Source organism: Vanellus vanellus (genome assembly GCF_965231255.1).
Source record: "Vanellus vanellus genome assembly, chromosome: 5".
Classification (NCBI taxonomy): Eukaryota; Metazoa; Chordata; class Aves; order Charadriiformes; family Charadriidae; genus Vanellus; species Vanellus vanellus.
In genome coordinates, this window is record NC_138910.1 from 6356091 (window position 1) to 6383632 (window position 27542).

Sequence of the window (27542 nt, forward strand, 5' to 3'; positions counted from 1 at the left end):
TGAGTAGTAGCATTTCTGTCTTTTTAAAGTACAATGCAGAGCGGTTACACGGATGTTTTCATTAGTGCCCAAAAGCCTCCATAAGGGTGGAGTAATAGCTAAAATCGTTGCTAGTTTTGAAAGAATAGTGCTATTGCTGAGCCCCTTTCAGTTCTGCAGTAGTTCATCTCAGAAACAGCTTAAGATTTGCAAGATTTTGCCTCTGTGAAAAGCAGAGGCTTCCCAGTCCCTCCCCGAGTTTTGCTGGACTTGGTGGGAGCTGGGAACCCAGAGGTGTTGTGTCACATAGTTTTCCACATTTTTGCCTCCGTTTTCTTTCACCCTCTTACTCATGCGATCATTGTGCCTCCGGGCACTGGTACCTGTGGTGTACGTGCAGGTGTGTACAGGTGGGAGGAGAACAGATTTTACTCTCTTCGTTGACATAAGCATTTTAAACATTTACAGACTAAGCTGACAAGGCCTGACAAAAGGGGTGATATTCAGCACATATTTTGTATGTTGAATTTTGAGTTACAGGTTTTTATTGGCAAAATACTAATGCGTTAAATGGAATTAACTTTCAGCGTTTGCTGATAAGCTGCCTGTGGACTGCAGGCGTCTGTGCGAGGCCATGGTTACTAATGCTCACCACTTAGCAAAATGCTTGCAGAAGCTGTGTACAGTTGCAGACAGTTGTTTGCCATTTTGTGGCAACTGCCATTTGTAGGTAATTCTCTTCTCTCCACGCTCCAGCAATAGAATAGGTAAATAGATGCTGAAGGCTCCAAATTGAGTATAGGCCTTCTTTCCATCTGTCTAATGCCAGAACTGACTTCAGGAACCAGAATGAATGGAGATTTTGTCTTCACGTCTGTTATTTTTCAGAGTAATTGGGAAAATAAAACAGGTTTGTGCAATTATAATATTAATAGTGCTACCTGGCAGAAACGGCATTGACGCACAGGTCTGTGAAAACGTCACCCACCTTTATAAGTGAACAGACTAAACCAAAATAAAGGCCAGTTACTTAATCTGAATTCCTGTTAGCTTGTTCTGCATGGCACGGGTCATCAGTGGTTGAGTCCTACTTAGAATGTTACTCCATGTTTTATTGAGATACGGAGAACTTTGATTATTAACAGAAAGGAACCCATAAAAATTGCGATCTCCATAAAGTGAGAGGGGGTTTCTCATTTGGATCTTACCATCTGTATCCAAGCGTACACTGAAACTCAGCAAATGCTGTAGTGATATCTTTATTAGTTTGGTGACAACTACTTCCTTGGATATTTTCACTCTGTACAGCAAAAGAATATATATATATTTTAATTTTCTTAAGGTGTCATGACGTACCTGAAAAGTAAAAAAAATTGTCCAATGTAATGTATGGAACATAATGACTGAAAAGGTTTGCATTGCTGTGAATAAATTACCTTTATCAGTACTTCAGAAAAAAAAAAAAAAATTTTTCCTTGGAGCATCTTCGAACAATTACATCAAAATGTCATTGTCAATGTGTTTTACAAATAAGTTTAATGAATATTTAATTCAAGATACAAAGGTAGGCAAGTGAGGCATAGGACTGTAAAATAATATGTTAATTTTAAAGAAATTATGTCTTAGCTGGCGTTTAATATCAGTGTATGTATGGTTGAGTAATTATTATCTTTACATATTCAAGCTGTTAGCATTTACTTTTAAGGGCACTTTCTAGAAGTGAACTGCATGTGCTTTGCGAACTTCCTCCAACACAGCAAATATTACTTAAGTTTCCCTGGTTAGTTCCAGTCCCAAAACTGCTTACATAATTTTTTGTTATTAGAACAGAGAGGATCTGCTTAAAAATTCTGGTCATTTTACAGGAATACTACCAACTAAATAAAAATCTAATTTGACTGATGTTAAAATAGTATTCCCTGTAATATTTGTCTTGAAAATTTGTTTTTCCTTTATTATTGGGAAGTATTTTTATATCTCTGAAGTTACGTCTGCCCATCTCAGCATCCTTTTTTGTACTTGTATATAATCATTAGTTGCTTTCTACCTGTCTATATTCAGGTATATTGTGTATTAAGGGAAAACGTTTATTATTAACAAAATGAAGCTTTTTCATAAAATATTGCATTTTACAGAAAGTAAATTAGTCATTTAGATGATCTTTTAATGGTTTTTGTCTGTAATGGTATATTTTAAAGAGAAATATGATCTTTTAAATTGGTTTTAACTTTTTAACATGATTATCTGGAAGCAAATCCAGGTAATTCAGTTGTCTGAATTTTTGGATTACTGAAAAACACTATTTTAAGAAAACAGTAGTACAAAGTCAGTTGTGCTATATACATTAAGATATAGTCATGGAAGTGAAACCATGTTGATCTCTGTTCTTATAACAGTTTCTAAGCTGTTATGTGGATTCTTGCTCCTGTGGCTGACTTAAATAGTCATAGTATGAATACAAAGTGGTTTATTTTTATGGAGATGACTTAAACTGGAATATGAAATACATAAAATTCACTTGTAGAATGGCTTATCCAGTTGGTAATCAGAATAGATAGAATTTCTTTTTTATTAACTATGTACTTTCAGATAAGATTTTGTAGTAATTCTGTATATGTTATATTCTAGTGAAGGATATTTGGCGTACGCTTGCACACAATAATAGATCAGTATCTTACTGTTGAATGTATGTGCAGCTAGGATTAAGAGCTGTGTAATTTTCATACTCATTTGAAAAAAGTAGCAAAATACATGGCTCCTGTATGTGATAATCAAACCATATGTTTGGGATACTTGAAGTCAGAATTTGTCATTTGTTTTATTGGTGGTGTCGCTAGGGTTCTTGAGCTCACCAAACCGGTTTGGTCTTGGAATTGACTGTTATCTGTGTAAGTTTTGGTTTTCTCCTTACACACACACACATATACACGTGTATATATGTGTCTATATATATGCAGCTATATAAAAGTTTTTATTATTTATAGATGCAATATATTCATCTATAGGAATATATATATTATATAACTATATACACACACTGTCTCTTATGGAATTAAAAGCAGATATATAAAGTATGAAAAAATAAAGAAGGAAAAAATATTATTTCTCTCTGAGCAATGTCTTTCCTAGACAAAACAGCTCACTCGGGAGGTCCCCAGCTGATGACTTTGAAACCAGAACGTGGCTTGCAGCATATCTGTGTTTTTAACTCGGAGCTCTGTCAATGGAAATACATAGAATTCTGCTTGAGGGATGTTTGCCCCATCTCTTTATCAAGGGCACTTTGTGGCAACAAAGAGGAGGGTATATTTGTTCTTTGGCCACTCTAAATTCTCAGCCTGACTCACAAGTTTGAATGGTCAATGAAAATAGGTTTGTATTTTAAAACTACATAGTGTTCCCTCTCTTCTGCCTTATGGACAGCCAACTGCAGCAGAATGGCAGGGAAGACACCTGAAATGCCTTAAACCACCAAAAAAGTCTCCTAGTGAAAGCTTGTCAGGACATTTAAAATAAAGGATTAATTGTGGATAGAGTAAATTTATTCTATTATCAGTCTATCACTATCAAACATCACACTTTTTTTTTCTAGTTAAATTTTTTCATACCGCCAAAATTCAATCTGTACGATTACTGAAGGAAAAGGCTGTATAGGCAGTTTTACACTGTAGTTTTTCAGACCCCTAAATATTTTGGAATGATGATTAATAAATAAAATAATATGTTTTTCAAACATTTATACCATTAGAAAAAAAAAAGGACAACATATTTATTGTGATTTTTAACAGGGGAAGTCGCTTGCATCTGTTATCATGGCCCTTTTGTGTTATATGTGCAGTACTACACAACCAGTAGAAAACCTAGAATTCTGATTTAAATAAAATAAAAACAAAAGGCAAAAGAATGAGGAATTGAAGATTATAGTTTTGATACCAGTCTTCTCTTTACTCTGAGGCAAATTAATAAAGTCATGATTGTCATTTTTTACAGTTACTGATGTAGACACTTGGACTGAAGTAACTGAATTAATCTAAGAATCATTGCCGTGTATTTTATAGGAAATGATACAATCTATTGGACAGACATGGGTTTCAACAAAATTAGCAGATCTAAACGAGACCAAACATGGAAAGAAGACGTTATTACAAATGGTTTGGGAAGAGTTGAAGGCATTGCAGTGGACTGGATAGCAGGTAGGTCTTTATCTGCTTCAGGAATTGTCGTGATTTCTGACAGTACGCTCTTGCATCTTCAGCTCAAGACTAAATAACTTGGTTTGCTTTGAGCTCTAATTTCTAATATTCCAAATGTCCAGATATTTTTCTTTGAAGGTACAACTACTGTTTTTTGAAGTTTTACTACAGACAAAAAAATTATTTAAATATCTTGGACGCTTTCTTAGATGGACTGTCTCAACGGTGACAACCACGAATACAAGTTTATATTTTAAAGCAGAAGGCTCAGTAAGACTGGAAATTACAAATTTAAGATACATAAGTTAAAATAGAGCAGTTAGGTTCTGGTCCTAACATACACACTTGAGATTTAAACACTTTTCAAGTAGTCTTTTCTTTTTCCAGTAACTTCAAGGTATTTTTCCTAGGTAACATATATTGGACGGATCATGGCTTCAACTTAATTGAAGTTGCCAGGCTCAACGGCTCATTCCGATATGTAATTATATCCCAGGGTTTGGACCAGCCAAGATCTATTGCGGTACACCCAGAAAAAGGGTAACATGGCATGGCTACTTGCATTTCTTTTAAAGCTTGCATGCTAGCACTGAAGCTCTTCGATAAGTACATTGAGGCCTTCATTCTAGTAGATAAGCATTTAATAAAACCCAAAAGGATTGTATTGGAAACTAGTCTACTGTAAATTAAGCACAGGTGGAAGGAAGTGTTATTCTTATCATATACTGAGGTTTTTCATTGCTTTCTGTATACATGACATACTGTACTTTCTTTAAAAAACAGTTTTCATTTTCTAAGACGATCACTTCAACTGAAGTTTGGACGTTGCTTGGAAGCATGCTTAAATCTGTTTTTAAGCTTCCAGCAATTCCGAGGAATTCACATTAGCTAATGAAGACCTCAAAGTCATGATGAAATGGTAGAACAGTGTAGTCCTTGGTAGTTATAAATTCTAGAGTCACGTAACATCCCACTACAACAACCAAGGAGGTTGCCCAGGGTGGCTGAAAGCAATGGGAGATGAAGCACGTGGGTAAGAAAGTAAGGGTGGTCAAAAATGACATCTGTATTCATACAACTATTTGTTGAGAGTAGGGACTACACTGCAGCATTAACAGAAATGGAGAACATTCTGTCCCCTTCCAGCTCCAAAACTATTGTTAGTGGAGCTACAACTAAAACAGAAGCAGTAAACTCTGTGAAGAATTCCCTTTTTCTTTTTATGGGGGTATGACATGTTCTTTCAGAGGAGAAGGCATATGAGCAAGACTCAGTGGGTTTAAGTACTACACTGCTAAAAGGGAAGTGCTAAATGGTGTGTATCAAAATCTTAAAGAAGTATTTGAGCAACCACCTACCCCCAAAGCCAGAGATGACATTGTAGCTCAATTTCCCCAGATTCAATCAAATCCATATCTCACTATCTTCAGGAAAGCAGTCTCTGTACTCAGAGGAGTTTGCAGCCATAGCAATGAAGATTTCTGACTTCTCACTGAGACCAGATTGATACCAGTGATCTAAATGCTGTTTGAGTCTTTGCCATGATTTCTTCTGTGAGAATATAGACATAGTGATCTGTGTATTTTGTAGACTAGAATGAAGTTGAAAGCAATAACTTGTTTTATTTTCTGCATCGTGTAATAGCTTTTGCCACAAATCATTACAGCTGTGCTCATATAGCAGCACCGGTTGCTTGGCGTTATCTGCTAACAGTTTAAGATTAATGCTGTTCTTTAGAGTAGGATCTTCTCCAGATCCTAGTCAGGATCTGGCTGAATTGATTATTATATTTTTGTCTTTAATGTACCAGAATAGCTGTGCTCTTCTGTTACAAAAAAGATTAAAAAAACAACAACAACAACAAAAAATTGAAGGTAAGTACACAGAAGCCTAACCAGAAGGGTAGAGAAGGGTAGATCAAACTTCTTCAAAACAGTAATTAATTTACAGTGTAATTTCCCTCCACATTTATATAATGTATTTGCTGTACACGTATACAGATAGGTTTTCACCCCTTTCTTACATCAAAGGAAAGGAAAAGCCCCCATGAAGTCTATGAGGGCTAAGTGCAGCAGATGCAGTTTCTCTGGAGAACAATTAGATATTAAAATAATATTAATTATATAAATAAAATCCATTATTTTCAACTAGAAATGGTAAAAAGTGTAATCAACTCTTCTGCAGTGTTTGGAGAGGGAAGATGGATTGTAGCTGAGATCCGGCATTTAACAATTGCCGTAGGGAAGAGTAAATGCAGAACCCTTGACAGAATACTATTTAATACTGGTATTGACAGAAAAGTTGTTTTTTTACTCAGGTGTGGATTTTTTTTATTATAATGAAAATATTTTCACATGATGCTTTCTAACTCAACAGGTCATGTTTTTATTTTACCAAAAATGGTAAGTGTGCACATAAGCAGATGAAATAATAGCCAGCAATATTAACAAGATTCTTTGGAAAGAAACAGTTCCTGCTTTTAAGTTAATGGTTATTTAGAGATGCCACTGAACCATCTTCTTAGGTCTTAAAATTGAACAGTGTAAGGCAACCAAGAAGCAGATATTAATAAAATGTAGGTAAAATGTAATTTGGACGAGTTTCAATTATTGCACTTGAAACAAAAAACAGTGAAGAGAAATGTTAAATGTAGAAATGCATTCAGTTGTGAAACATGCCTTAGATGTTTTGATCTGGTTGAGTTTTATGGTTAGTTTTTGGACATGTTTAGAATACTTGAGAAAACATAGGAAGAGTAATATAATTTACACGTTTGGTAGAACAGTATATCTTCTGTGAAGGTAGGTAAGCTTCATCTTTCTTTTTTTTAATACTTTGACACAAAATGATGTCTTGAGATGTCTCCAATCAAAGTTTCTTCAGGAGAAGGATAGCACTGTTTTGCTTGTGAAGTACAGATACACCTTTCTGTGGGAAGATTAAGGCCTTTTCACCCTCTGGCTTATTGTCATATCTCTTTCCATTTACGAGGCAAAACTTTCAAAGGTATTCTTCCCTCCCCTTACCCTGACTTCACATTCTTCATTTCTCTTGAAGCTTGAGTTGACAGCTATAAGAAAGGAAAGGAAAATAGCAGTTATTAGATCTCGTTGAACCTGCCAGTTATACCAAGATATGAAGCAGCCAGGATTCAGCTGGTTGGTAGCGTTATTATTGTTACCAAGGAACAAGTTAAGAATGTGTAGTCCTACAAAGGAGTGTCTTTGTCCCTCATCAGGTATACTTCTTAATAGAACACACACTTGGCTGACTTTTTTTTTTTCCAATTGAGTAATAGTTTTCTTCTCAAGCTCAGAATTGTGATTGAAATGTGGAGTTAAGCTCATACTGAAATAATTCTTAGACTTTGAAGATGCCTCCTTCAAAAACATTTTGGGAATTTCATTTGTGTTTAGGGTTTGGGGCAGGGCAAGGGGAAGGGGGTTTAAACTCTGATTTAATTTTTTCCAAAGAAGTCTTTTTTTTTTTTTTTTTTTTTTTTTTTTTTTTTAAATTTGACTCTAGGCCAACATCAAATTTCCACCACTTGCATCTCCAAAATAACTTGAGTCATAGTTATTCTAGCATTGCAGTATATACAGCAAATGTGTCGGTAGCACATTGCTACCTACAAAGGTCCAGGAATCAAGTATTTTAGATGGTACTTCCCAGACCTTTTGGGAAGATACGGGAAGATCAAGTTTTTCTATACTAGTTAATAGTTTATGTTGTAAGTTTATATATCAATATATTTATAAACGTTAATGCTCTAGGAGAGCATTAAGCAACTTGCCTTACATTTTTAGCAACTACTCAGGATTTTCTTTGGGGGATTCTAGAGTCATTTAACCTGCCAATTATGGAGTTTTTTGGTTTATTTAGTTTAGTTTTGTTTTGTTTTCCTCAGAATAACTAGTCTAAGGAAAGAGCATGGAATGTTTATTTCAAGTATATTGAATGCCTGCCTTTCTGTAGTCAGCATTTAGTTGATGCCCTGTGTTAAGAAAATATCTCTGAGTAGGTGCCCAAAAGCAAGCTCAATTCTGTTAGTAATCTGGTTAAAGTTGTATTAAACTTAAGCAGTGATTGTTGATATCCAGCTGGCTAATACTGTCTATTTTAACATTTCTAAAACAGATTTTTAATTTAGCTAATGTAGAAGTTCAATTTCCTGATGTGGTATAAATTTTGTAGTTAGTATTTGTATTATTGTTTGCTATGTCAAGAAGTATGAGAATCAAATTCATTTTTATTATAGCCAGAAAGCCCTACATTTAGAGCCAAAATAAGGCAGAAAATGTTTCAGAAGATAAATTTGATGAGCTAATTATAGGATCCATATTTGTTCTTCCCTCTCCCGTTTTTATCCCACTTTATATCACGTATCTGCAGTCATCCAATCAAATATACCAATAGATTGGCATAGTGATATCGCCAGACTCAGGGGTTGTCTAACAGGCTAGGAATGCACAGCAGACTTTTGTAATTTTTAAAAACAGACTAACATATACGTTCCACACAGAGAAAAACAACGGAGAATGGTTTTACATGTTCTACTGATGTTGTGTACAGCGTATTATTAAACAATGTTTTAGTGTGTGCTTACGAATATTTGCTATCAAAATGCTTCCCTTCAGGGGAAGAGTAACACACTAGACCTCAGTTATGTTGTCTTAGAAGGAGATTTCTTGCTCAGAACATATAGATCTGTGTGTGTTTATAATACATTTTAACGCAAATATATGTACATATATATATTTTTTTAGACACATAGACATTTACTTAAAGCTATTCTGTAGGTTACTGGTCAGTAAAGGAAGTGCTCTGTGTAGATTCACTGGCCTCATTTTGCTATACCTAAAGCAACAGATTGAGAAGCAGGAGGTCAAGGCAGAAGTTTGACCTAGCGTCTTACCCCGAGATAGTGATGTTTCTGTGCCAGTATGTAAACAGCAATTTAAAATTAGGTAAGATGCAGATTTTTCCCACGTGCATTAGGGGGAATGGGAGAAATATTTTCTTCCCAAATAAAATCCCTTTGCTCTACTATTTCCCACAGTGCTCCTCACTGCTTCATGTTTAAGACACTTCTAAATTAGACACACATCTCTTATATTATCATATTTGCTAGTAATTAGATGTGAGAGCTTCTGTTCAGTAATTTTTTTTCTAATTTGCTTTTATTTTCCCAAGCGTAAAGCTAAACTCTTTAGGGAATAGAATTGCATATTGACTGATCGATTACAGTTTTAAGAATTGCTTCATATGTATCATTTGCAAAAAATCTCTCAACAAAGTGTTCTATGAAACAAGTATTATGATACATTTAATCTCTTAAGATTATTTAGAGGCACGAGCCTTGTTTTTTAAATACCTATGGTAATGATGCATTTTGTTTCCAGTTAAAGTGCAGTATCACACATTTTTGACTCTTATTTTGATGGTATTTTAATTGGCAATTTCTATAACTATTTAGGTACTTATTTTGGACAGAGTGGGGACAGACTCCTTGCATAGGCAAGGCGCACTTAGATGGGTCTGAGAAGGTTGTGCTTGTGAGCCTGGGGATTGCATGGCCTAATGGAATTTCCGTCGACTATGAGGTTAGTTCCTTTGTCTTCCAGTATATGTTAAAATGTACAGTATTTGTTATGTTTCATTAAAGCCAGCTGGTCTTCCGCTTTGATGTAATCTTAATAACCCTTAATTAAATATTTGGACAAGACTGTTGATATTTCCTTTGAAATTAATCTTTAGGAAAATAAATTATATTGGTGTGATGCTCGTACCGACAAGATAGAAAGAATTGACCTTGAGAGTGGAGGGAATCGGGAGATTGTGCTGTCAGGGAGCAATGTGGATATGTTTTCAGTCGCGGTGTTTGGAGCTTACATCTACTGGTCTGACAGGTAATTTATTTTTCATAAGTATTTGCGTCTCAAAATGTTATTTCAGTGCCAGGTGCTTCACCTCTGTAGGATTAGCCATTCCTTAGCAAGGTCACAGAATGGATCGCAGAAAGCTACGCAATTTCCAAAGAAAGGGCATTTCTGATACTGGAAGCTAAAGCGTATCAGTGTCATAGATGAGAAAAGGTTTCTTAATCTTCTGTTAGGCGAACTCTCCACTGCCCTTCAGTCATTTGTTTGGTGTGAGTTAGTTGAGGATTGTTGATGAGACATCTTCAACTTTTTTGGCAGAGCACATGCAAATGGCTCTATTAGAAGAGGCCACAAGAATGAGGCCACGGATGCTGTGACCATGAGGACTGGCCTTGGAATAAACCTGAAGGAAGTGAAAGTCTTTAATAGAGCACGAGAGAAAGGTTGGCTGTTCTTAAGGATGCTATTAATTGTTTTAATATCACCTACTTTTTATGTATATTAAAGCATACCAAAAGTTAAGTAATCACTGATTTTATCTCCACTTTTTACTTTTGAAGTATTTTTTTTAAGTTAAAATTAAAGTACTAAAGAAAACATATAGTACAAATTCTACTAAAATTCTTCTGACTGTTTTAAGGAGAAAATATAAAACCAAAACACTTCCTATCATTCCAGGTTTGGTGGTTTTGTTTTGAGTTTGGTTTTATTTGTTTGGGGTTTTTTTGAAAAGCAAAAACCAGTCTTGGGAATGAGAGGGACCTTAAACTGTGCTTTAAAGAGCAGTAATCTCAGTCAGTCTCAGATTTCTATTGGAAAGCAAACCAGAATATTTTTTTTTTCACAGCTAGAAATTCCCAGCCTCTGTGTCTCGAATATTTATTTTCTGAAATTCCTTGGGTTTGAGTCCTAGGATTTTTTGGGTGGGAAGAGACCTTGTAAATAAACCTGTTTCCTTTATATTCGATTTGTTTTGCAAAAACTTATACTCTCAGTGAGTTATGGTATCAATGGTTAAATTTTACTCTCTGCTACCTGACTAAGAATAATCTTACTTCTGGCTATCTTTTTCCTAAATTTCTGGTTTTGAAGAGACATTGAAAAACTTGTGTCAGTGAGCAAAGGTCTACCAAAAATGATGATGATTTCCTCAGAACAAACTGCTACCAGTCAATCCAGACAAAAATTTCTATAAAAGTATTCAAAAAGAGAGAAGACTAAAATCCTACTATAATACAAGATAAACTTTTTAATACAAATATATTTCTGGTGTTGGTAGCGCTCAAAAGTTGCTTTAATCACAACATTACATACCCAAAGATCCTGTTTCTTTTATGTACATCTTTCCTAAATAACCACATTAAATATGACTTGAAAAAGAAATTTGCATTTTGAAAGAAAACATCTTCAACAATCAAAAAGAAAAACTGTCTTTTTTTTCTAAAGGAAATTTTAAATAGTTTTGAAAAAAATCATTTCTCAGACGTGAATATTAATTTTACTAAGTATTTCTGCATGTAATTTCAGACTACTGTGGGCATCATATTTTGTGGATGAAAATAAAATCCACACAAAAACTTATCGTTTCTTTTAACTAGGCTAGAAATAGTTAATGTCTGCTTGCTTGGAAGGGTTTTATATTATAATGTTAGGAAAATAGAACAATTGGATAAAAAATGCTTCTTTAAATGGAATGATTTTATTGATAGCTTTAAAGATTTGATCACATTAGCAATAGGAGAAATGATTACTGAGCCTAAAAATCTTTTGATTGATGTTAGTTTGAAAAACATAACTGGATGAAATTTTAATACGTTTTTCAAATTTTACTAGGGTACAAATGGTTAATGTCTTTGGGAGGGGCTGTCAGTGAGCCAGAAGGACAAAAGGGAAAAAACAGGTGAAAAATGTTTTTGGAATGTTTTTCTATATCACGCTATTATATATATTTTTTGAGTTCATTGAACTAGAAGTAGTTAACACTGTTTTGAAAAATTGTAATTAGCTAGCTTCCTGACCTCCTGTTATTAAAACAAACAACCCCCCAAACAAACCAACAAAAAACCCCAAACAAAAACCCAACAACCTGTGCTGATTGTGATTAATGCTTTTTTTTCAAACACCTGTTTTACCCTTTCTGATGAGCCAGTCCTGCAGTGCAATTCGCAAGCAGATTCCTGTCTTTCAGCGCTATTTTACATGTGTGTAAGGATATACCCTAACTACACTGGCTTTAGAATTGGCCATTTTTAAAGATATTTAGAGCTGGTGACCTGTGGAAGCATTGAAGTTTTCAAAGAGAGATTTTAGAATGTTGAGGATCTCTTTCATGTATTTCCCTTTCTCTTCTCAACCTCTTATCCTTCCAAACAGATATTAACTTTTCTAGCCTAATAAAACTTCAAAAGAATCTTTAAAACAAACCAACTGTATACAGCTAAATCTCCAAGTGTTTTTACATAACTGTAGAGGAATATCTCAGTTTTGCCCAGGAACACGAACTTCAACGTTTCTAATGTTAAGAGCAAGTTAACTATCATTCCCCATTATTTTTTCTTAAAAGTATCCTCAGCTTGGAATGTAGCAGTTAAATTATACGATCAACAGTACTTTCAGGCACTACATATTCCCCGACAATTATTATGGTTTTCTACGTGAAAACAGTCTATTTAAAATGTTTTCTTCTCATTTGCTATGTGGAAAACTTTCAGAAATGGGAAAATGGTTATATTGAAAAAGCTGAGTTGTAACATGGAAAGTGCTGTCAGAAACAGAAACTAAATTATCTAAACTGACTACAATAGTAATTCATACATAGTCCAAAAAAGACAGAGGAAAATAGCTCCTAATTATTGACAATTACTGTAATTTTAAATATTGCTTGCAACGAGTGTAGTTTAAGTTATTGAAGTTACTAATTTGACAATGATTTTTTTAAGGGTATGCAGTTTTTTTTAAAGTCGGGTTTTGAAGGAAATTTGAACAAAATGTTAGGAAATGTCTTTATTAAAAACAGGGAACTGGATTGACACAGTTTTGTATATGTTTTCATTTTGATATAAATTTTCTAAAAGCAGTAGTGTATTCTGATGGTATCTAAATTTGACTTCTGCCAGTAACAGGTGTTTTAAAAAAAAAAAAAAAAAGTATATCTTTCAAAGCACTTGAATCCATCTCCAAGTCTTCAGCTGATTATGGAGGAATAATCCGTTTTATCATTTTCTGTTAATGAAATAGATACTCTTGTGAATTGGAAAGGACATTAATTATATTTCCTCACTAATTGTACTCTTAAAAATGTCTTTAGGTTGCAGTTAAAGTGACATTCTTTACTGTTTTGGCTTTTGTTTTACTTGTGAATGTTGTAGAAACAGTTTTAAGAGGAGAATTCTTAGAATACATAGAATTGTGCTTTGATTTAAGTTAGCTAAGTGTAATATTATAAAAGATAGATTTTTGGGTTTTTTTTGTACAGGTACTAATGTTTGTGCCAAGAATAATGGTGGATGTCATCAACTTTGCCTCTATCGGGGAAATGCACAGAGAACATGTGCTTGTGCACATGGCTATCTTGCAGAAGATGGAATCACTTGCCTGAGACATGAAGGTTACCTGTTGTACTCGGGAAGGACAATATTAAAAAGTATACATCTTTCAGATGAAACCAACTTAAATTCACCAGTTAGGCCATATGAAAATCCAGAGTACTTCAAAAATGTGATAGCTCTTGCTTTTGACTACAGTCTGAAAGGAAGAGGTACGAATCGCATATTCTTCAGTGATGCACACTTCGGAAATATACAAGTAATTAAAGACAACTGGGCCGGCAGAAAAGTGCTAATTGAAAGTAAGTAAAAAACATTGTTTCCCAAAATACATATTTTATTTTAATAAACTTTATTAAGTGAAAAGTTGATAATTGCTTGACTTTAGAGAGTAAAAAATGTCAATAAAGTTTTGCCATGCTTAAGTATATAACACAATGATTGTAATTTATCCCTGTAAGATAAGTTTAAACATCATCTTTAGAATTGCAACTTCAAAATAATATATTTTATAACAATCTTGCAATGCACGAAGCATATTACTAGAAAACAGAAGTGATCATGATGGTGCTTAATTTTTATTACTGTGATTTTAAGGGGCTTTACTGTTGAAACAAAACCTCATTGTGCAATGCCTAGAAATGAAAGAAGTCTCCTTACCCCACAAACCCATTGGTTGTTTATTTTTCTAGTTTGTAGGGGTGAAGTACTGTAAGATATCTCTGCTGAGATAACCAGTCCTCAGTATGAAATATTAGGACCCTTGCCAGCGTGTCCAGTTGACTCGCCCTTCTTGTAGGGAGCACAAGAAAAGCAACTTGTGCTCAGTGATAATCGGAGGCAAATTCCAACCTACAAAATTGTCCATTTTAGTAGCGGCTTGCTCCATACCTTTGCATGTTTACTATGCTTTCGTTCCCCACACTAGCACAAGGAGTTGTATGAAACTTAACATTTTCTTAGCCTCTGAAAACTTGAAGCCTGACACTGCTATCAAGGAATTGATGCCAATATCATCAACAAAGTCTTCAGGACAAGACACAGAACATATTTTGCAGCTCAGTCAAATCTTCTGAGGATCTGGCACTGAAATCTTTCTCAACGAAGTCCAACTTAACTTTAAAACAAGATGTACGTAAAAAGTTATCATGGTTTGTCATGGTAAAATTAAAATTCAAGGAAAATCTGAATGCTGATATGTAAGAAAAGTATCCTTAATGCTAAACATCCAAAAATATGGGCTACAAAAATTTAGAATCTAAAAACTTCTGCTGTCTTCCATTTCTGTTCCAATTTAATTTTTCTCAAATACGCAATAAACCTTATTCATCTGTAGCCAGATATCAGATGCATATATTTACTGTATTTCTTCGCTTCCTTGTCATTTTTGAGTACTGTCTGGTTTTTTAGGAGGCTGCAGTTGGTTCCAGTAACCGTTTTTCATTCCCATCTGAATTTCTGTTGTCATGTGTTGCCTATGGCATTGCTACATTTAGCTATTGGTTTGGGTCAAACAGTTTGATAACAAGACCAAAGAAAGTGATGAGGAAAAATGGAAGCACACTTGATGTGGACCATATCGCCCTTTGCAGTTGCATGGTAATGGAAATATTTTTAGAAAAGAAAGAAGTTAAACAGCTGCAAACTGATGAAATATTATTCTACAACTGACATTGGATAATTGTATCATTATGTACTTCTGCACTGTGCTTCTGGGAAGGTATTTGCGGTCATGAAATCTGTTGACACTAATGAATGGAAAAGCATTTTTCAAATATGATACAAAGCCTTTTTTTGCTTTGAGTTTTTATGTGTGCATATTTTAGAGGAATTAATGATATCTGTATTAATATATGGTAAAGTAAGCAATGTTTTCAGATGTTCTGATTACTCCCAGGAAAACTTTAAAACCGGGGGATTCAAAGTTGATGTTAGCCATGCAAGAGACACAAGCAGCTCACAGAATACGCAGTGTTGATATACAAGTACTGTTTTAACTCTGGTGTTATAGGAAGAGAATAAAAATATTACATACATAGGGGTCCCTGCCTATGGCAAGGGGATTGGAACTCAATGATCTTCAAGGTCCTTTCCAAGCTAAACCGTTCTACGATTCCATGATTCTATGACATGAAAAGCCTCTGGAAATTTTTACATTTAAAACAGACAAAGAGGAGGAAAAAAAAAAAAAAATACTGGTAAAGTGTGAATGCAGATTATTTTTTTTTAAAGAACAATAAAGTATTCCTCATTACTTTATAATATGTTGCTGTACAAGAGCTAAAGACATTCCATAATGCATAGTTGAGAATTATACTTTTAAGAAATTGTTAGGAAGTGTTTCTACTTGTAATCTTAATATGCCCAATTTCATTTTTCATTAGCAGAGTCAGCACTCTGAATAATTGAATGTCAGATGAAATTTTCTGTCCTTGCAAAAAATTTACTGTATGTGCTATGGATGTATTTGTGAACAATGATGTTTGTTTTCTAGAAATGCTTCGGTTGTTTTTTCGTTGTAAACGAGAAGTTATATCACATCCCAGTATATGTTAGTTTATTGTTCTCCTTCATATGTTTTAAACCCCTTTTCTTTATGTTGAGTCATTAATTTTAAACTGGTATTTTTGTACTACATAACCTTCTTTTCCGCAGTCCACACATGATTTTGTCTTGCTGTAAACAGGAAACAATTCATGAGGCTGCTTGATATAGTGGAAGTATTTGACCAACAGCGATACCTATAAAGGAAAAAGCGGTGGTAAGACTGGTTGACATCAGTGATTCCACTGTGATTATTAAATGGAATCCAGCTGAGAGATTTTAGTGTTTCGTTGCAGGATTGAAAAATAACATCTGTGACATTGATTTTGCTATCTTTCTCCTGCAAAATTATTAGTACGCATCTGTAACAAGTTTTACTTTATTAGGAAGAGATTCAAAACCACATCAGAAATGTCTAGTGTGGTTCTAACAGTTCTACAACTCCTTTCTACCTCATTACGTTGACATCTACAAATCATGCAAACCTTTACTCGCTATTTGACTCAAATAGTGAAAATAGAGTGCGTTATATATTGTCCCAGATTTTTAGTTCACTGAATGTAGATCTGCTCATAAAGAATCCGCTATCTGATGGCTTTCTACCTCACTGAAATCAGATATGCCACTCAAATCTAACACGTTATTGAACTTTTCTGCACACTAAAAACAGAGTTAAGATATATAAAGATCCCTTTATTACAAGTTTCCAGTTCACTAAAAACAGATTTACAACTCACGAGCAACCCATTATCTAATATGTTTTTAGCTCACCGAGAACAGATTTACTACCCAGAAACAACCCATTATCTAACATGTTTCCAGTTCACTGAAAACAGATTTACAACCCATACGCAAGCTATTATCTAACATAGTTCCGACTCACTGAATATTGATTTAGAATTCATAAACAACCCATTATCTGACAAATTTTCACCTCACTGAACAGATTTGCAACTCATAAACAACCCATTAGCTAACACATTTTCGGCTCAGGGAAAGTAGATTTACAGCATATAAACAACTTTATCTAACTTGTTCCAGTTCACTGAAAACAGATTCAAAACTCACCAAGAACCCAGTACCTGATAGTGTTCTGTCTTCAGCGGGAAGAAACAATAACAACAAAAAAAACGGCATAGCATGTGCATAGTAAGCCATACCCTAACACCTTTATTCTTTGTGCAGTGTGGGGTTTTGGAGTAGATTCTGTCTTATCTCTGAAGTCTGCTGACAGAATGAGCATTATTTCCTTTGGTCAGTCAGTAGGGACTTTTTTTTTTTGCATTTTTATAAGTACCTTTATGGGATTAATCTTTGTTGATTTGCCAATTTTTAAAAATTTACCTTGTTCTTGGCTGTGATTCCCTCCAAATATTTTTTTGGGTGATGAGTTACCTATCCATTCAGCATCACACATGATTTTATGGCTATAGCATAAGTACAGTCTAATCCAGTCTGCAGACATTTTTAAAATTAACTTATCAATGCAGCAATACCTATTTTAAATATGTTGTAACATTACTGCCATCTATATCATGTGTTTTGATCTCAGCCTTTCCTTCCCAAAAGAGTGTAATAGGTCTTTCTTGCTTTAAGTACATCCTTTGAGAAGTATCAGGCTACGTAGGGATGAGTAGGTACTTACTGTGCGGTTCCACCCATCCACTAATTTCTTTTTAACTTTCCACTTTTTAGTTGTAAAGGTCAGCCTTGCAGTTCACTTTACATAGATTAAACTGCTTCTGCTTCTAACGAGTAACCGAAGCCAACTGTACCTGTGTGTACATTTGTATCCCGTTGTGTAGTAAAAGCTTTGTGAACCTGTTAAGGCAAAATGTTGGAGAACCTTGATGACGTTCCTATTTTTCATTGCCAATGGTAGTCCTTTGTAAAACAAAATACAGTCACAGGGATTATATTTGGAAAATTCGTGCTATCTGTATACTTTCACTGTTCGTTCAGTTTGAGGGATCATGCAGGATTCACTCTGCAAAAAGGAGTATTTTTTCAGTTTGCATAAGCTTTCTGGCGCTTTAGATTGTAAGAACCAGTGCCTCAACAAATCAAATCCTAACTCCATATTCTAGACAAGATACAGAGAGATTGCATACACTTTGGAAGTTGGTTTTTGTTTAATTTTAGCCCTGCATGGACTGTAGTCTTTGTAGAAAATGGAAAGAATGCATTAAATAGAAAAGGAGGTAGAAAAGGTAACAAATTTACATGGATGTGACACTGAGTTTAAATCAATATATTGGCGTGGCCATGTCTGAATAATCTTTACAATTTCTGTTCAGCCCTACCAGAAGTAGACCATCTAACTGTTGCCGGTCTCTCCGGGAGAATTTGTTACTGAAAGCCAAGGTTAACAGGAGGTAATGCAGCAGTGTACAGAAAGAATGAACAGAAGCAGTTAAAGGCACAGAGTTATGCAAGGAGGTATTTCGAAATCTGACTTGTTCAAAATTGCTAAAGGTTATCAGTTTCATTTGGAACAATAGAGTCTATTCTCCTCTCAGGAGGAGCACAGGGGAGAATTTTATTCTTATTTTCTTTGTTGTTGATCACTTCTTGACAGAACACCACTATTATTTCAAACTTCTGAACCAGTTTCTGTAGTATTCAAACTGGAAGCCATTTCAAAGGCACTCTGCTAAACATCTATGAAGTACTTAAAATCTTTATAGATCTAAATAGATCTATCTTCCATCTTCAAGTAATTTTGAAGTAGATTGAGATGACAAAATTAAAATGTTTCAACAGAAACAAGCGTCTATTTGACATATGACATTTTTAATATTATACACTTATCCCCTCTGATACCGTATCTCCCATTGACTGCTGTTTGTTTTGTCAACTGATAAATGGCGAGTTGTCTTTATTTTTAATGATGTGATGATCTGAATTGAGATTTCTTCTACAAGGAATTAGAGGTCTCAGTTTGACCCAGGGAAAGCCAGTGAAAGACAGTATACTATTCACAAAATAGATTCTTTGTGTTTTTAATGGAGCAAACAGCTAATGGGAACCTTAATTAAATCAAAATCATGAAGACCAGCACGCTAAACTTTTTGCTTCCTGTTACGCATAAGATGATTACCGCTGTGGACTGACCCATTAAGCAAAACATATATTATATTGGATGGGATAAACGTATGTTCTTTTTCTTCTGTAATATCCAAGATTAAGCCCTAATTTGAAAACCATCTGCTAAATTTCTCTTCTTTACTTTGCCATCCTTCGTCCTCTGCTTGCCTGGAAGCAGAGCGCCAGAGGAGCGTCTGCTTTCCTTCTTCCTTCCTGGTGAACATGACATTGTAGATCAGCAGCTCCGAAAAAGTCTAACATTTCTGTCAACTGAGAAAGGAGAGAAGACCATCTTAACCGTCTCTGTGATAAACCATCTGTGTGAGCTATCTTTCCTCCCAGTAAAAATGCAAATTAAGATTAGCTTTAGACAGTGGAGGACATACTAATTGTTGACTAATTTACAGTGGGGAAACAAGAAGCTGCCTCACAGCATTTCTGGAGATGGCTTTTGGGTTTTCTAACTTGTTTCAAAGCTTATGTTTATGAAAGGAAGACTTTTTTGTTTTGTTTTGTTTTAAACTAAGTCTCAGTTTCTAAGCTAATAGTGCAGTTTCCTTTTTTTATCATAGGTAGAAGTTTAGGGTAATATATTCATTAACCAAAGCCTACCTCAGTGTATCTGTAGAAAAGCAGCTCAGCATTCAAGTAGGTTTAATGTAGTGGCACAACACTAGAAAGAAGAGCAATTGAAGAAGTTAGAAACTTAAGAAGAGAGAGGAGAGGAAAAAAAAGGGGGAGGAAAGGCAAAAGAAAACAAAGGAAAAAGAAGAAAAAGTATTTAAGATGAGGTACTCTCAATGAGCTGGTTTTCTTCCTAACTTTGTAAACAATGGCACTGAGACGTTTTGCCAGTGCCTTTCATAGCACAAAAGGAAGCATTTTGTAAAAAAAAAAAATAAAAAAAAAAAAATAAAAAAAAATGCTTTTTCTGCTTTGAACTTTAGGCACCAGTGCCTATAGGAGGCAAAAATCTTTTCACTGCTAACATAAAGTGTCAGATCCTGTGATGTATTGTAAGGCTCTTTACAGTCTGAGTCTTTTAAAGGTTTTCCAATGTGTGCTGCTATTCTTTCTAACTAAATGGGTCCAATTTAACTGTCAAAAAGGCATTTATGTTCCCATTTCTCTTACACAGCATTAGATTTGGTATATTGTATGAGGTCTCTTTAGTTTGGGAGCTTTCTTCTCCAGGAAAGAAATTTTTAATCTATTAAAAATAAATACTTTCATATTATTGCTTTTCATTTCATAAATGAATTAGATTCATTATAATTGTGTATGTTGGAGTATAGGTCCTGTGAATTTCACTTTTTAAAGGAGGGAAAGTGAGAGGCTGTTGTTAAGTCTAGGACACTTGAGTAGTAAAAACTAAAATTTATTATTACAACCACCTCCTTGTGAGTGAAAACCCAAGCTTTATGAGCTGTTCAGTAAATAACTGTTACTATAGGTGGATAAAGTTTACTAACTTTATATTAAGCAGCTGTTATTCTAGAAATATGTGTTTCTGCATATTTTGTGCTTTGTTTAGCTGTTCCTGGTTTGAAACTCTGAAATGTATTCATGATGGAAGCTGGCATACTCTCATCTTCCAGTTCAGTATGTCCCAAGCATTCCCAACCTCAGTATTCAGGAAAGGTGCTATTGCCTGTAAAACTTGAGATTATTCACAAAGAATTAATATTGTTTGTGACTGCTTCAACTTTCCATGTTGCCCTTAAATTTTTATTGATGTAAATATTTGCTGAAATAAATTTTTACATCAGCAGCTGTGGCTTACTTACATAAAATGCAAAAATATATTTAGTGCATTGTCAGGAAAAAGCTATACATAGGAACTTCTCTTCACATCTCTCCTTTGTTTTATTCTAATGGGTAATGTGATCCAGCAAATATTAATAGGTTGTTAGGCTATTCTGTCATTAAAGTTTCTAATATCTCTATACCGTTTGGTTTTACTTAAACAAGAACAAGAAAAATGTGTAGAAGACTTACTTAGTCTTAGGGCAGGCGCTCTTATGGTAATGGTAATTTTTATTGATTTAAAGGTGGTAAAGCTGAGTAGTAATTTTTTTTTTTTTTGAGACTCTAGATGTAGGGCATAAAAAAATTATGTGGGCTCTTCCATGTCAATTGTTGAAATTTTTAAAAACTTAATAAAACAGTTCCATGTCTATATGTTAGCTATCATTCTGTAAGTCTTTCTGCTTCTAAAGCCTCTTTTACATGGATACTTTTAATTATTTTGAATTTACAATATCATAACCCTTGTTTACTAGTAATGATATATTGAACTATCCTGAGAGGGTTACAATTTACAGTTATACAAAACACTCTTGTTTTTATCATTTGTTGAGTTCACTGTATTTCCTTAAGTATATGATGTATTATTATTCCTTTGTTACATTATTTCCCACTGACCCCCAAACAGTCCCTAAACCTAATCAAGGAGTAAGTTATATTTAGGATAATAGAAGACAGAATATTGTAGGTTTAAATTTCTGTTGATGTGGATTTCTTCAGTGAGCTGTCAGGGAACAACTACGGAAGGGCTGTATCCATTGCTGCGAAAAAAGATCATTGGAGGTAGATACTATTTCCTCATAAAAAGTTGTTGGTTATTTTTTCTCCTCATGATAAAAGGGCTAAATCATTCTTTGAAGAAATATTATGGTCCGCAAGAATGTAGCCATAGAATTAAATACATAATTGCATGTAAAAAACAGATTTAGCTTTTAAAAGCCTATTGTCACGGCAAATTATGACACTATCTACTGTGGCTTGATTAGCGTGTTCTTTAAATGCTGTTAACTGGGAGCCAAAAAGAAACCCAGCATTTATGTATATATAGGCATAGTTCTGGAACAAATATATGGTTTTCAAAGTTACTTTTTTCCTCATTTTAAAGAGTTTATTTCTTGTTCCGTTTATATTCGGGTAAAAATGACCAAAGAGCTAGTGCTGTTTCTGGTCTTTCATTGTGAGTTTCTAAGCCCATTTGTTTGATCCAGAAGTAAGCTAAACTGTAAAGCGACGTGTACAAAAGCAACCAGTGCGGGTAGGGGACCGAAAAAAAAAAAAAAAAAAAATCTAAGATTTGAAATGCTGGTACTAATTATCTATTTCTTGGTATAAAACTTTTACCGAGCTCTGCCTGAATAACTGAAAATGTTTAAGAGAGTGAATATCATGTTTCTATCAGTCTCCATAATGAAATTAAAACCAAACAAAATGTTCCAGAAACACTGTACAACTTGCTGATTGATCCTTTTGGGATCGGCTTTTCCTTCTGGTATCTCTGTCCTGTTTACATCATCTGCACTCCGTAAGTCACAACCTCGTCTTAGTGAGCGTGCAGGTATTCACCACGCCTCGAGAGGTCCCCTGCTCTCAGAGGTCCAGCTTCACGTGCCTTGTCTAGCTCCAAAGTGGGCTGTCCCAGTGTTGTGCCACAGGTACGTTGGATGAGTATCCAGTGCACTTTATTGCACAGAAATAGCATCCATCTATCGCATACTATTCAGTGGGTTGGTTAGTTCATGTAAGCATGATTAAAGTCAACTAGAGGTTAGATTCATGGTCTTTTTCATGCTCAATTTTGAAGTTTCCTACTCTGAGTAGTCTCATCAGGTGTTTTGTAAAGACTTTCATAAGTTCACTGATGAACTATTAATATACTACTACTTAGCATTTGCCTATCTTTCTTTCACACTGTACTTATTTCACAGATACACTAATTACATACAATATTTTATGTATCTTCATTGATATAGACTAAAGCAATGTTAAAAGTCCAGAAAGATATTTATCTGGCAGTTTCTGTTTGCTAAATGTATTAGAAGTGTTTTCTGAGCAATCATCCAGTGTTTGTATTTTCATTTTTACTTGCACAGAGACTGAATTTTTAATTGTCATGAGGAAGACACCAAACATTTTGGAAGATGTGAGATTTCAGTATTATACTTTCTACAGAAACAAAGGGTTATTTTTTTCTGGATTCTAAAATGATTTTATTTTTCCTTTAGATTGTTCCCAACAAATGTTCATTCATTCCAGTACTGCCTACCACAGTGAGTTTGAAGGAATAATAAAATTACATCCATGGAGATATTTATAGTGTCTTGAACTTAAGCTAGCTGTTGCCTTGAAGAACCCAAAGCCTTTGTTCATACTATTTATTACATTTAATAATCTTTAATATGTAATAGCTTATAGCATGGGTTTGTATTTTGAAGATACAGAAAACTATACAGATTTTTGCTGATTTATGGTGTAATTTTAGCAAATTTCACATGTGCTGTAAAATAAAATCATATTCTTAGGCTAAATATGATAATGAAATAATTGGTTATTACAGTTCAGAGTTGTTTATGCCATATTTCATATTTAATGCTTCTGTTAGAATATGATGGCTTTGTTTAACATGTGACTGACAGAAGCAATTAAGAAATTAAATCACCCTCTAATTTTTGAGACAAAGGGAACTCATCTTGCCTTTTCTTTTTTATTACAACTTACTATCGTCTTAAAATTTTTGTTAAGCAGAAAAACTTACTGCTTTATGGCTACTTGAAGAGCAAAGTAGAAGAGTAAAGAATTATTTAAAGTTCTAATTGTGCAGTCAGTTACATATGTGAACTATAAAAAAATCTAGGAAACTGAGAAATAGTATATACGTTACATTGTATATACATTAGTTGGCAACAACTATTGGATAATTTAAACTTTATGTCCTTTAGTATTTTTATTTTTTATTTGTAATAATGAGGGAGCTCTAATCTGAGTTCTTCAGTTATTGATTTGTTGCTTGTCTGTTCCCTGGGAAAGTCAGATGAAGATCAGCATGACAATATTTATAGGCTGCATCTCATCTGTGGGATGCAATCCATCTTCGTTAAGTTCAGTAAAAGTGATAGATAGCATTTGGCAACGTAATGATGTGATCAGTCTACCATTGCCTTTGTAAATCATAAGCTGTTGCATTCTCTTGTGTAGATATTTAATCAGTTATACACCCCATTACTGATTTAATTCAGAATGTCAGTGGCAGGTGAATAATGTGAGTATTTGTATATTAATATCATATTGTATTAATGTTCCTTTCATTTAAGTATGCTATTCATGTGAAAATCATAAACTGTTGCTTCATGGCTAGAATAAATTTAATCAGTGCTGTAGGCATCTAATGCCATCAGTGTTTTAATTCAATATGTCAGTGAAACAAATGTGTTTCTTTTCATTTCCAGTTTCTTTATGCTTTACTAATTCAGAATATTATATGATACTGTGAAAATATGAAGCTGAGAGTAAACAAATTGCTAATTTTCATCCTGTCACTAGATTTTTGGACTGAATCCCCCAATCGTAGCACCAGAGAGGATGAATACATATTTCTGATGTATTTTAAAGTAACTGAGAATCTAATAATAAATTAACTTAGAGAGATAAAAAATTATCTGGAATATTCTTTAAGGAAGTGTGAAATAAGTAAATATAAGATAATATCTATGCAAACCGGTAACGATATAACACTAGAATGCAGTTGCTTTGGAAGTGTCGCCAGTGTCCCGTCTTTGGCAATATGAAGTTGCTAGAGGGTTTTACTTTTAAGGAACCACCTGAGAGTGGCCAGAGGACCATTTCTAGGTCCATTTTTGTCCTCACTTGGCACTTATTTTATCATTGATAAAAGGATTTATATGAATTTTGGGATTCTTCATTAACCTCTAAACCAGTTTATTTTAACGTAGAAACAATATAAACTAACAACAAATACTATATTAGCACTGATAACATTATACTGAAGATTTGCCTGAGTAGTGTACTGATGGTACTTCATCCAGCTCATACTATGTGCTAATAAGAACAGAGTTAGTTGTATTTTCCACTATAAGAATTCATCTAAATCTTGGATCGCTTTAGCACCTACTCTCTAGGTCTTATGCCACTGACTTTAAAACCACCTTACTCACAGATATCTAAAAGTATTAAATGATTCTCTTTTGTATTGGTGGAGTTGTCTATTCCATAAGTGAAGAACATGATAAAACTAAAAGTTTATTGGCAAATAAAAGAGAGCGATTGGTATAAATACTTCAGAATTTATACTTTCGGTGGAGCTGGGCAAATGCATGCGGTATGTGTTTGCAGCAGACAGTTTTATGTTTAATTAGTGTTTTTTTCCTAATCCTACATTAAGGAAATTTATTTCCTCTGAATGTTTTTGTTTGTTTTTTGGTTTTTTCTTAGAGATGCTTTTTTTTTTTTTTACTCTGATTTTTTGTGTTTGTGGTGTTTATGAAACCATTGTCCACAGGCTCATCACCTGAACCTTTTGATAGTTTCAGATTTAATTTGCTCGAAGATGTGATCATGTAATATGGAGCCCTCTCTTCTTCTTTAAAAAGCATACGTATATCAAGCAATTCCCGAAGTTTTATTTGTGATAACACATTTATCTAATTGGATATCAGACGTTGGATTTCAGCAGCTTTCACAGCCCGATTCTCTTGCTGGGTTATTTTCAGATATTTTTTTTTTTTCTTTTCAGTCACAGTCTTAATCATTGGAATTGCCATTAAGATAGAGACTTTTTTTTTTTTTAATATTAGCTTCTCTATTTTCTCTTTTAAAGAAAAAGTTTTATTGATTGCTTTGTTTTAGTTCTGCTCTGCTAAGAACATATGTATACATGGCAAGGTTTTTCAAAATTGCTCATTTTAGATATTTTATTAAAATAAGAGGAAGATGAATTTTTCACCTGTATGATAAATGTTTGCTTGTCTCCATATATGGCACAACTTTTCAGGACTATCTTTTCTAAAAATTTAGAAATTACCATTTTGTAAATAGTATTGTTGAATTAAACCTTCTGTCACCATTTACGGACTTTGATACAGAGTTGCAGTATGATTTGCTGGTCCAGTTTAAGAATGTGAAGCTACACTTTCTGATTACTTTAGAAAAATAGAGTTATTCTCTTAAGTATAGAAATTACAAGTAAACCTACATCTTGTATTTGAAGAGCACTTTCATCTTTCTAGTTGTGTTCTAGTTCATCACATCTAGCTGTGGCAGGAACAGCATCATTATCTTTTGTCTACTACAGAAGAGTTTTAGGCTATGTTGTATAAACAGTTTGCTTTCAAATTTCTTGACAGATTCAGACAAGGAACAAAGCTAAAGTTGATAGAAATTCAAGAGGTTACATGAGGGAAATGTTTTTGTTTGGGGGTTTTTTGATAGTCATCTTTCAAATGAAGAGCAGGATTTGCAGCAAATCTTAGGTAAATCCTCACCTCCTAAGGGCTGTGTCTTTAACCACAAGACAAAGACTTGATTACATTTTTCTAAAAACTTCCATAATAAAGATGAGGACACCCTCGACATTCACAGATATGAAAGGGAAAAATAGTGCAATAAATGCTCTGACGGTTTGTTCATTACAAAGTGCAGAATTGGTCAGAAAATGTCAATACATCTTCTGTCATTTTTTAATAGAATCACAGATTATCCCAAATTAGAAGGGACCCACAGAGATCATCAAGACCAACTCCTGACTCCGCACAGGGAAACCTAAGAGTTAAACCATATAGCTAAGAGCATTGTCCAAATTATATCTAAGAGTGTTGGTTTTAGTTAAGAGAATTGTAGGTAGTGGCAAATTGGGATTCAGCATATAATTTTAATGGAAATCAATAAATTAAGTTAGAATTGTATTCCTGACTCTTCGTTTTAACACTTATCACACTTACTAAGTTTTCTCTTAATTTCACAGTTAGTGGATGTTTTGCAAGAAGCGTCCAAGACGCGTATCAGAGCCCATATCTAAACTGTACAGATTTCTGCCCCTGGGAGCGATCCGTGGGCCCAGAGCAGGCAGTGGAGCGGGGTGGTTCATGTGTGCAGCGCTTGGCCTGGTGCCACTAGGATGATTTGGGCTGTCCAGGTTTCCTTTGAATCCGATGTTGTGTTTCTGTGGCTCTGAGACACTATCATTATTTTTAGGATTTCTTCTGGCGCATGCTGCCTAAAAATTGTGTGCTGGCCATATGTCAGTCCTAGGAGTGATATTTTTCTGTTGTGATGTCAGGGATGTTTTCTACATGTGCTGAAGCATGGTGTGAGAAAGTTAAGGTGTGTTTGAGGTGTAGAGATTTTAGTGGTTGGGAGGTGTCTCCAGGCAAAAGGAATAAAACTTGGTGTGGTCTTGTTTACACTCTCCAAAGAGGTTTTTTACAGAAAGAGCGGCAAATTTTTGCCAGAAGAATACCTGGGTTACATCTCAGAAGGAATTAGCTCTTTTGTTC

General features: G+C 34.4%; 1 protein-coding gene across 1 annotated transcript in view; it reads left to right on the top strand.

Annotated features, from left to right (window-relative positions):
- Positions 1-27542, top strand: part of LRP1B (LDL receptor related protein 1B) — a gene marked incomplete at both ends in the record, with an annotated part of 773038 nt that overhangs the window by 581512 nt on the left and 163984 nt on the right. The window contains 6 exons of the mRNA XM_082483434.1: positions 4038-4172; positions 4583-4712; positions 9649-9775; positions 9930-10081; positions 10373-10497; positions 13530-13901. Coding sequence (XP_082339560.1) covers positions 4038-4172; positions 4583-4712; positions 9649-9775; positions 9930-10081; positions 10373-10497; positions 13530-13901 — 1041 coding nt within the window. The remainder of the gene's footprint in view (positions 1-4037; positions 4173-4582; positions 4713-9648; positions 9776-9929; positions 10082-10372; positions 10498-13529; positions 13902-27542) is intronic.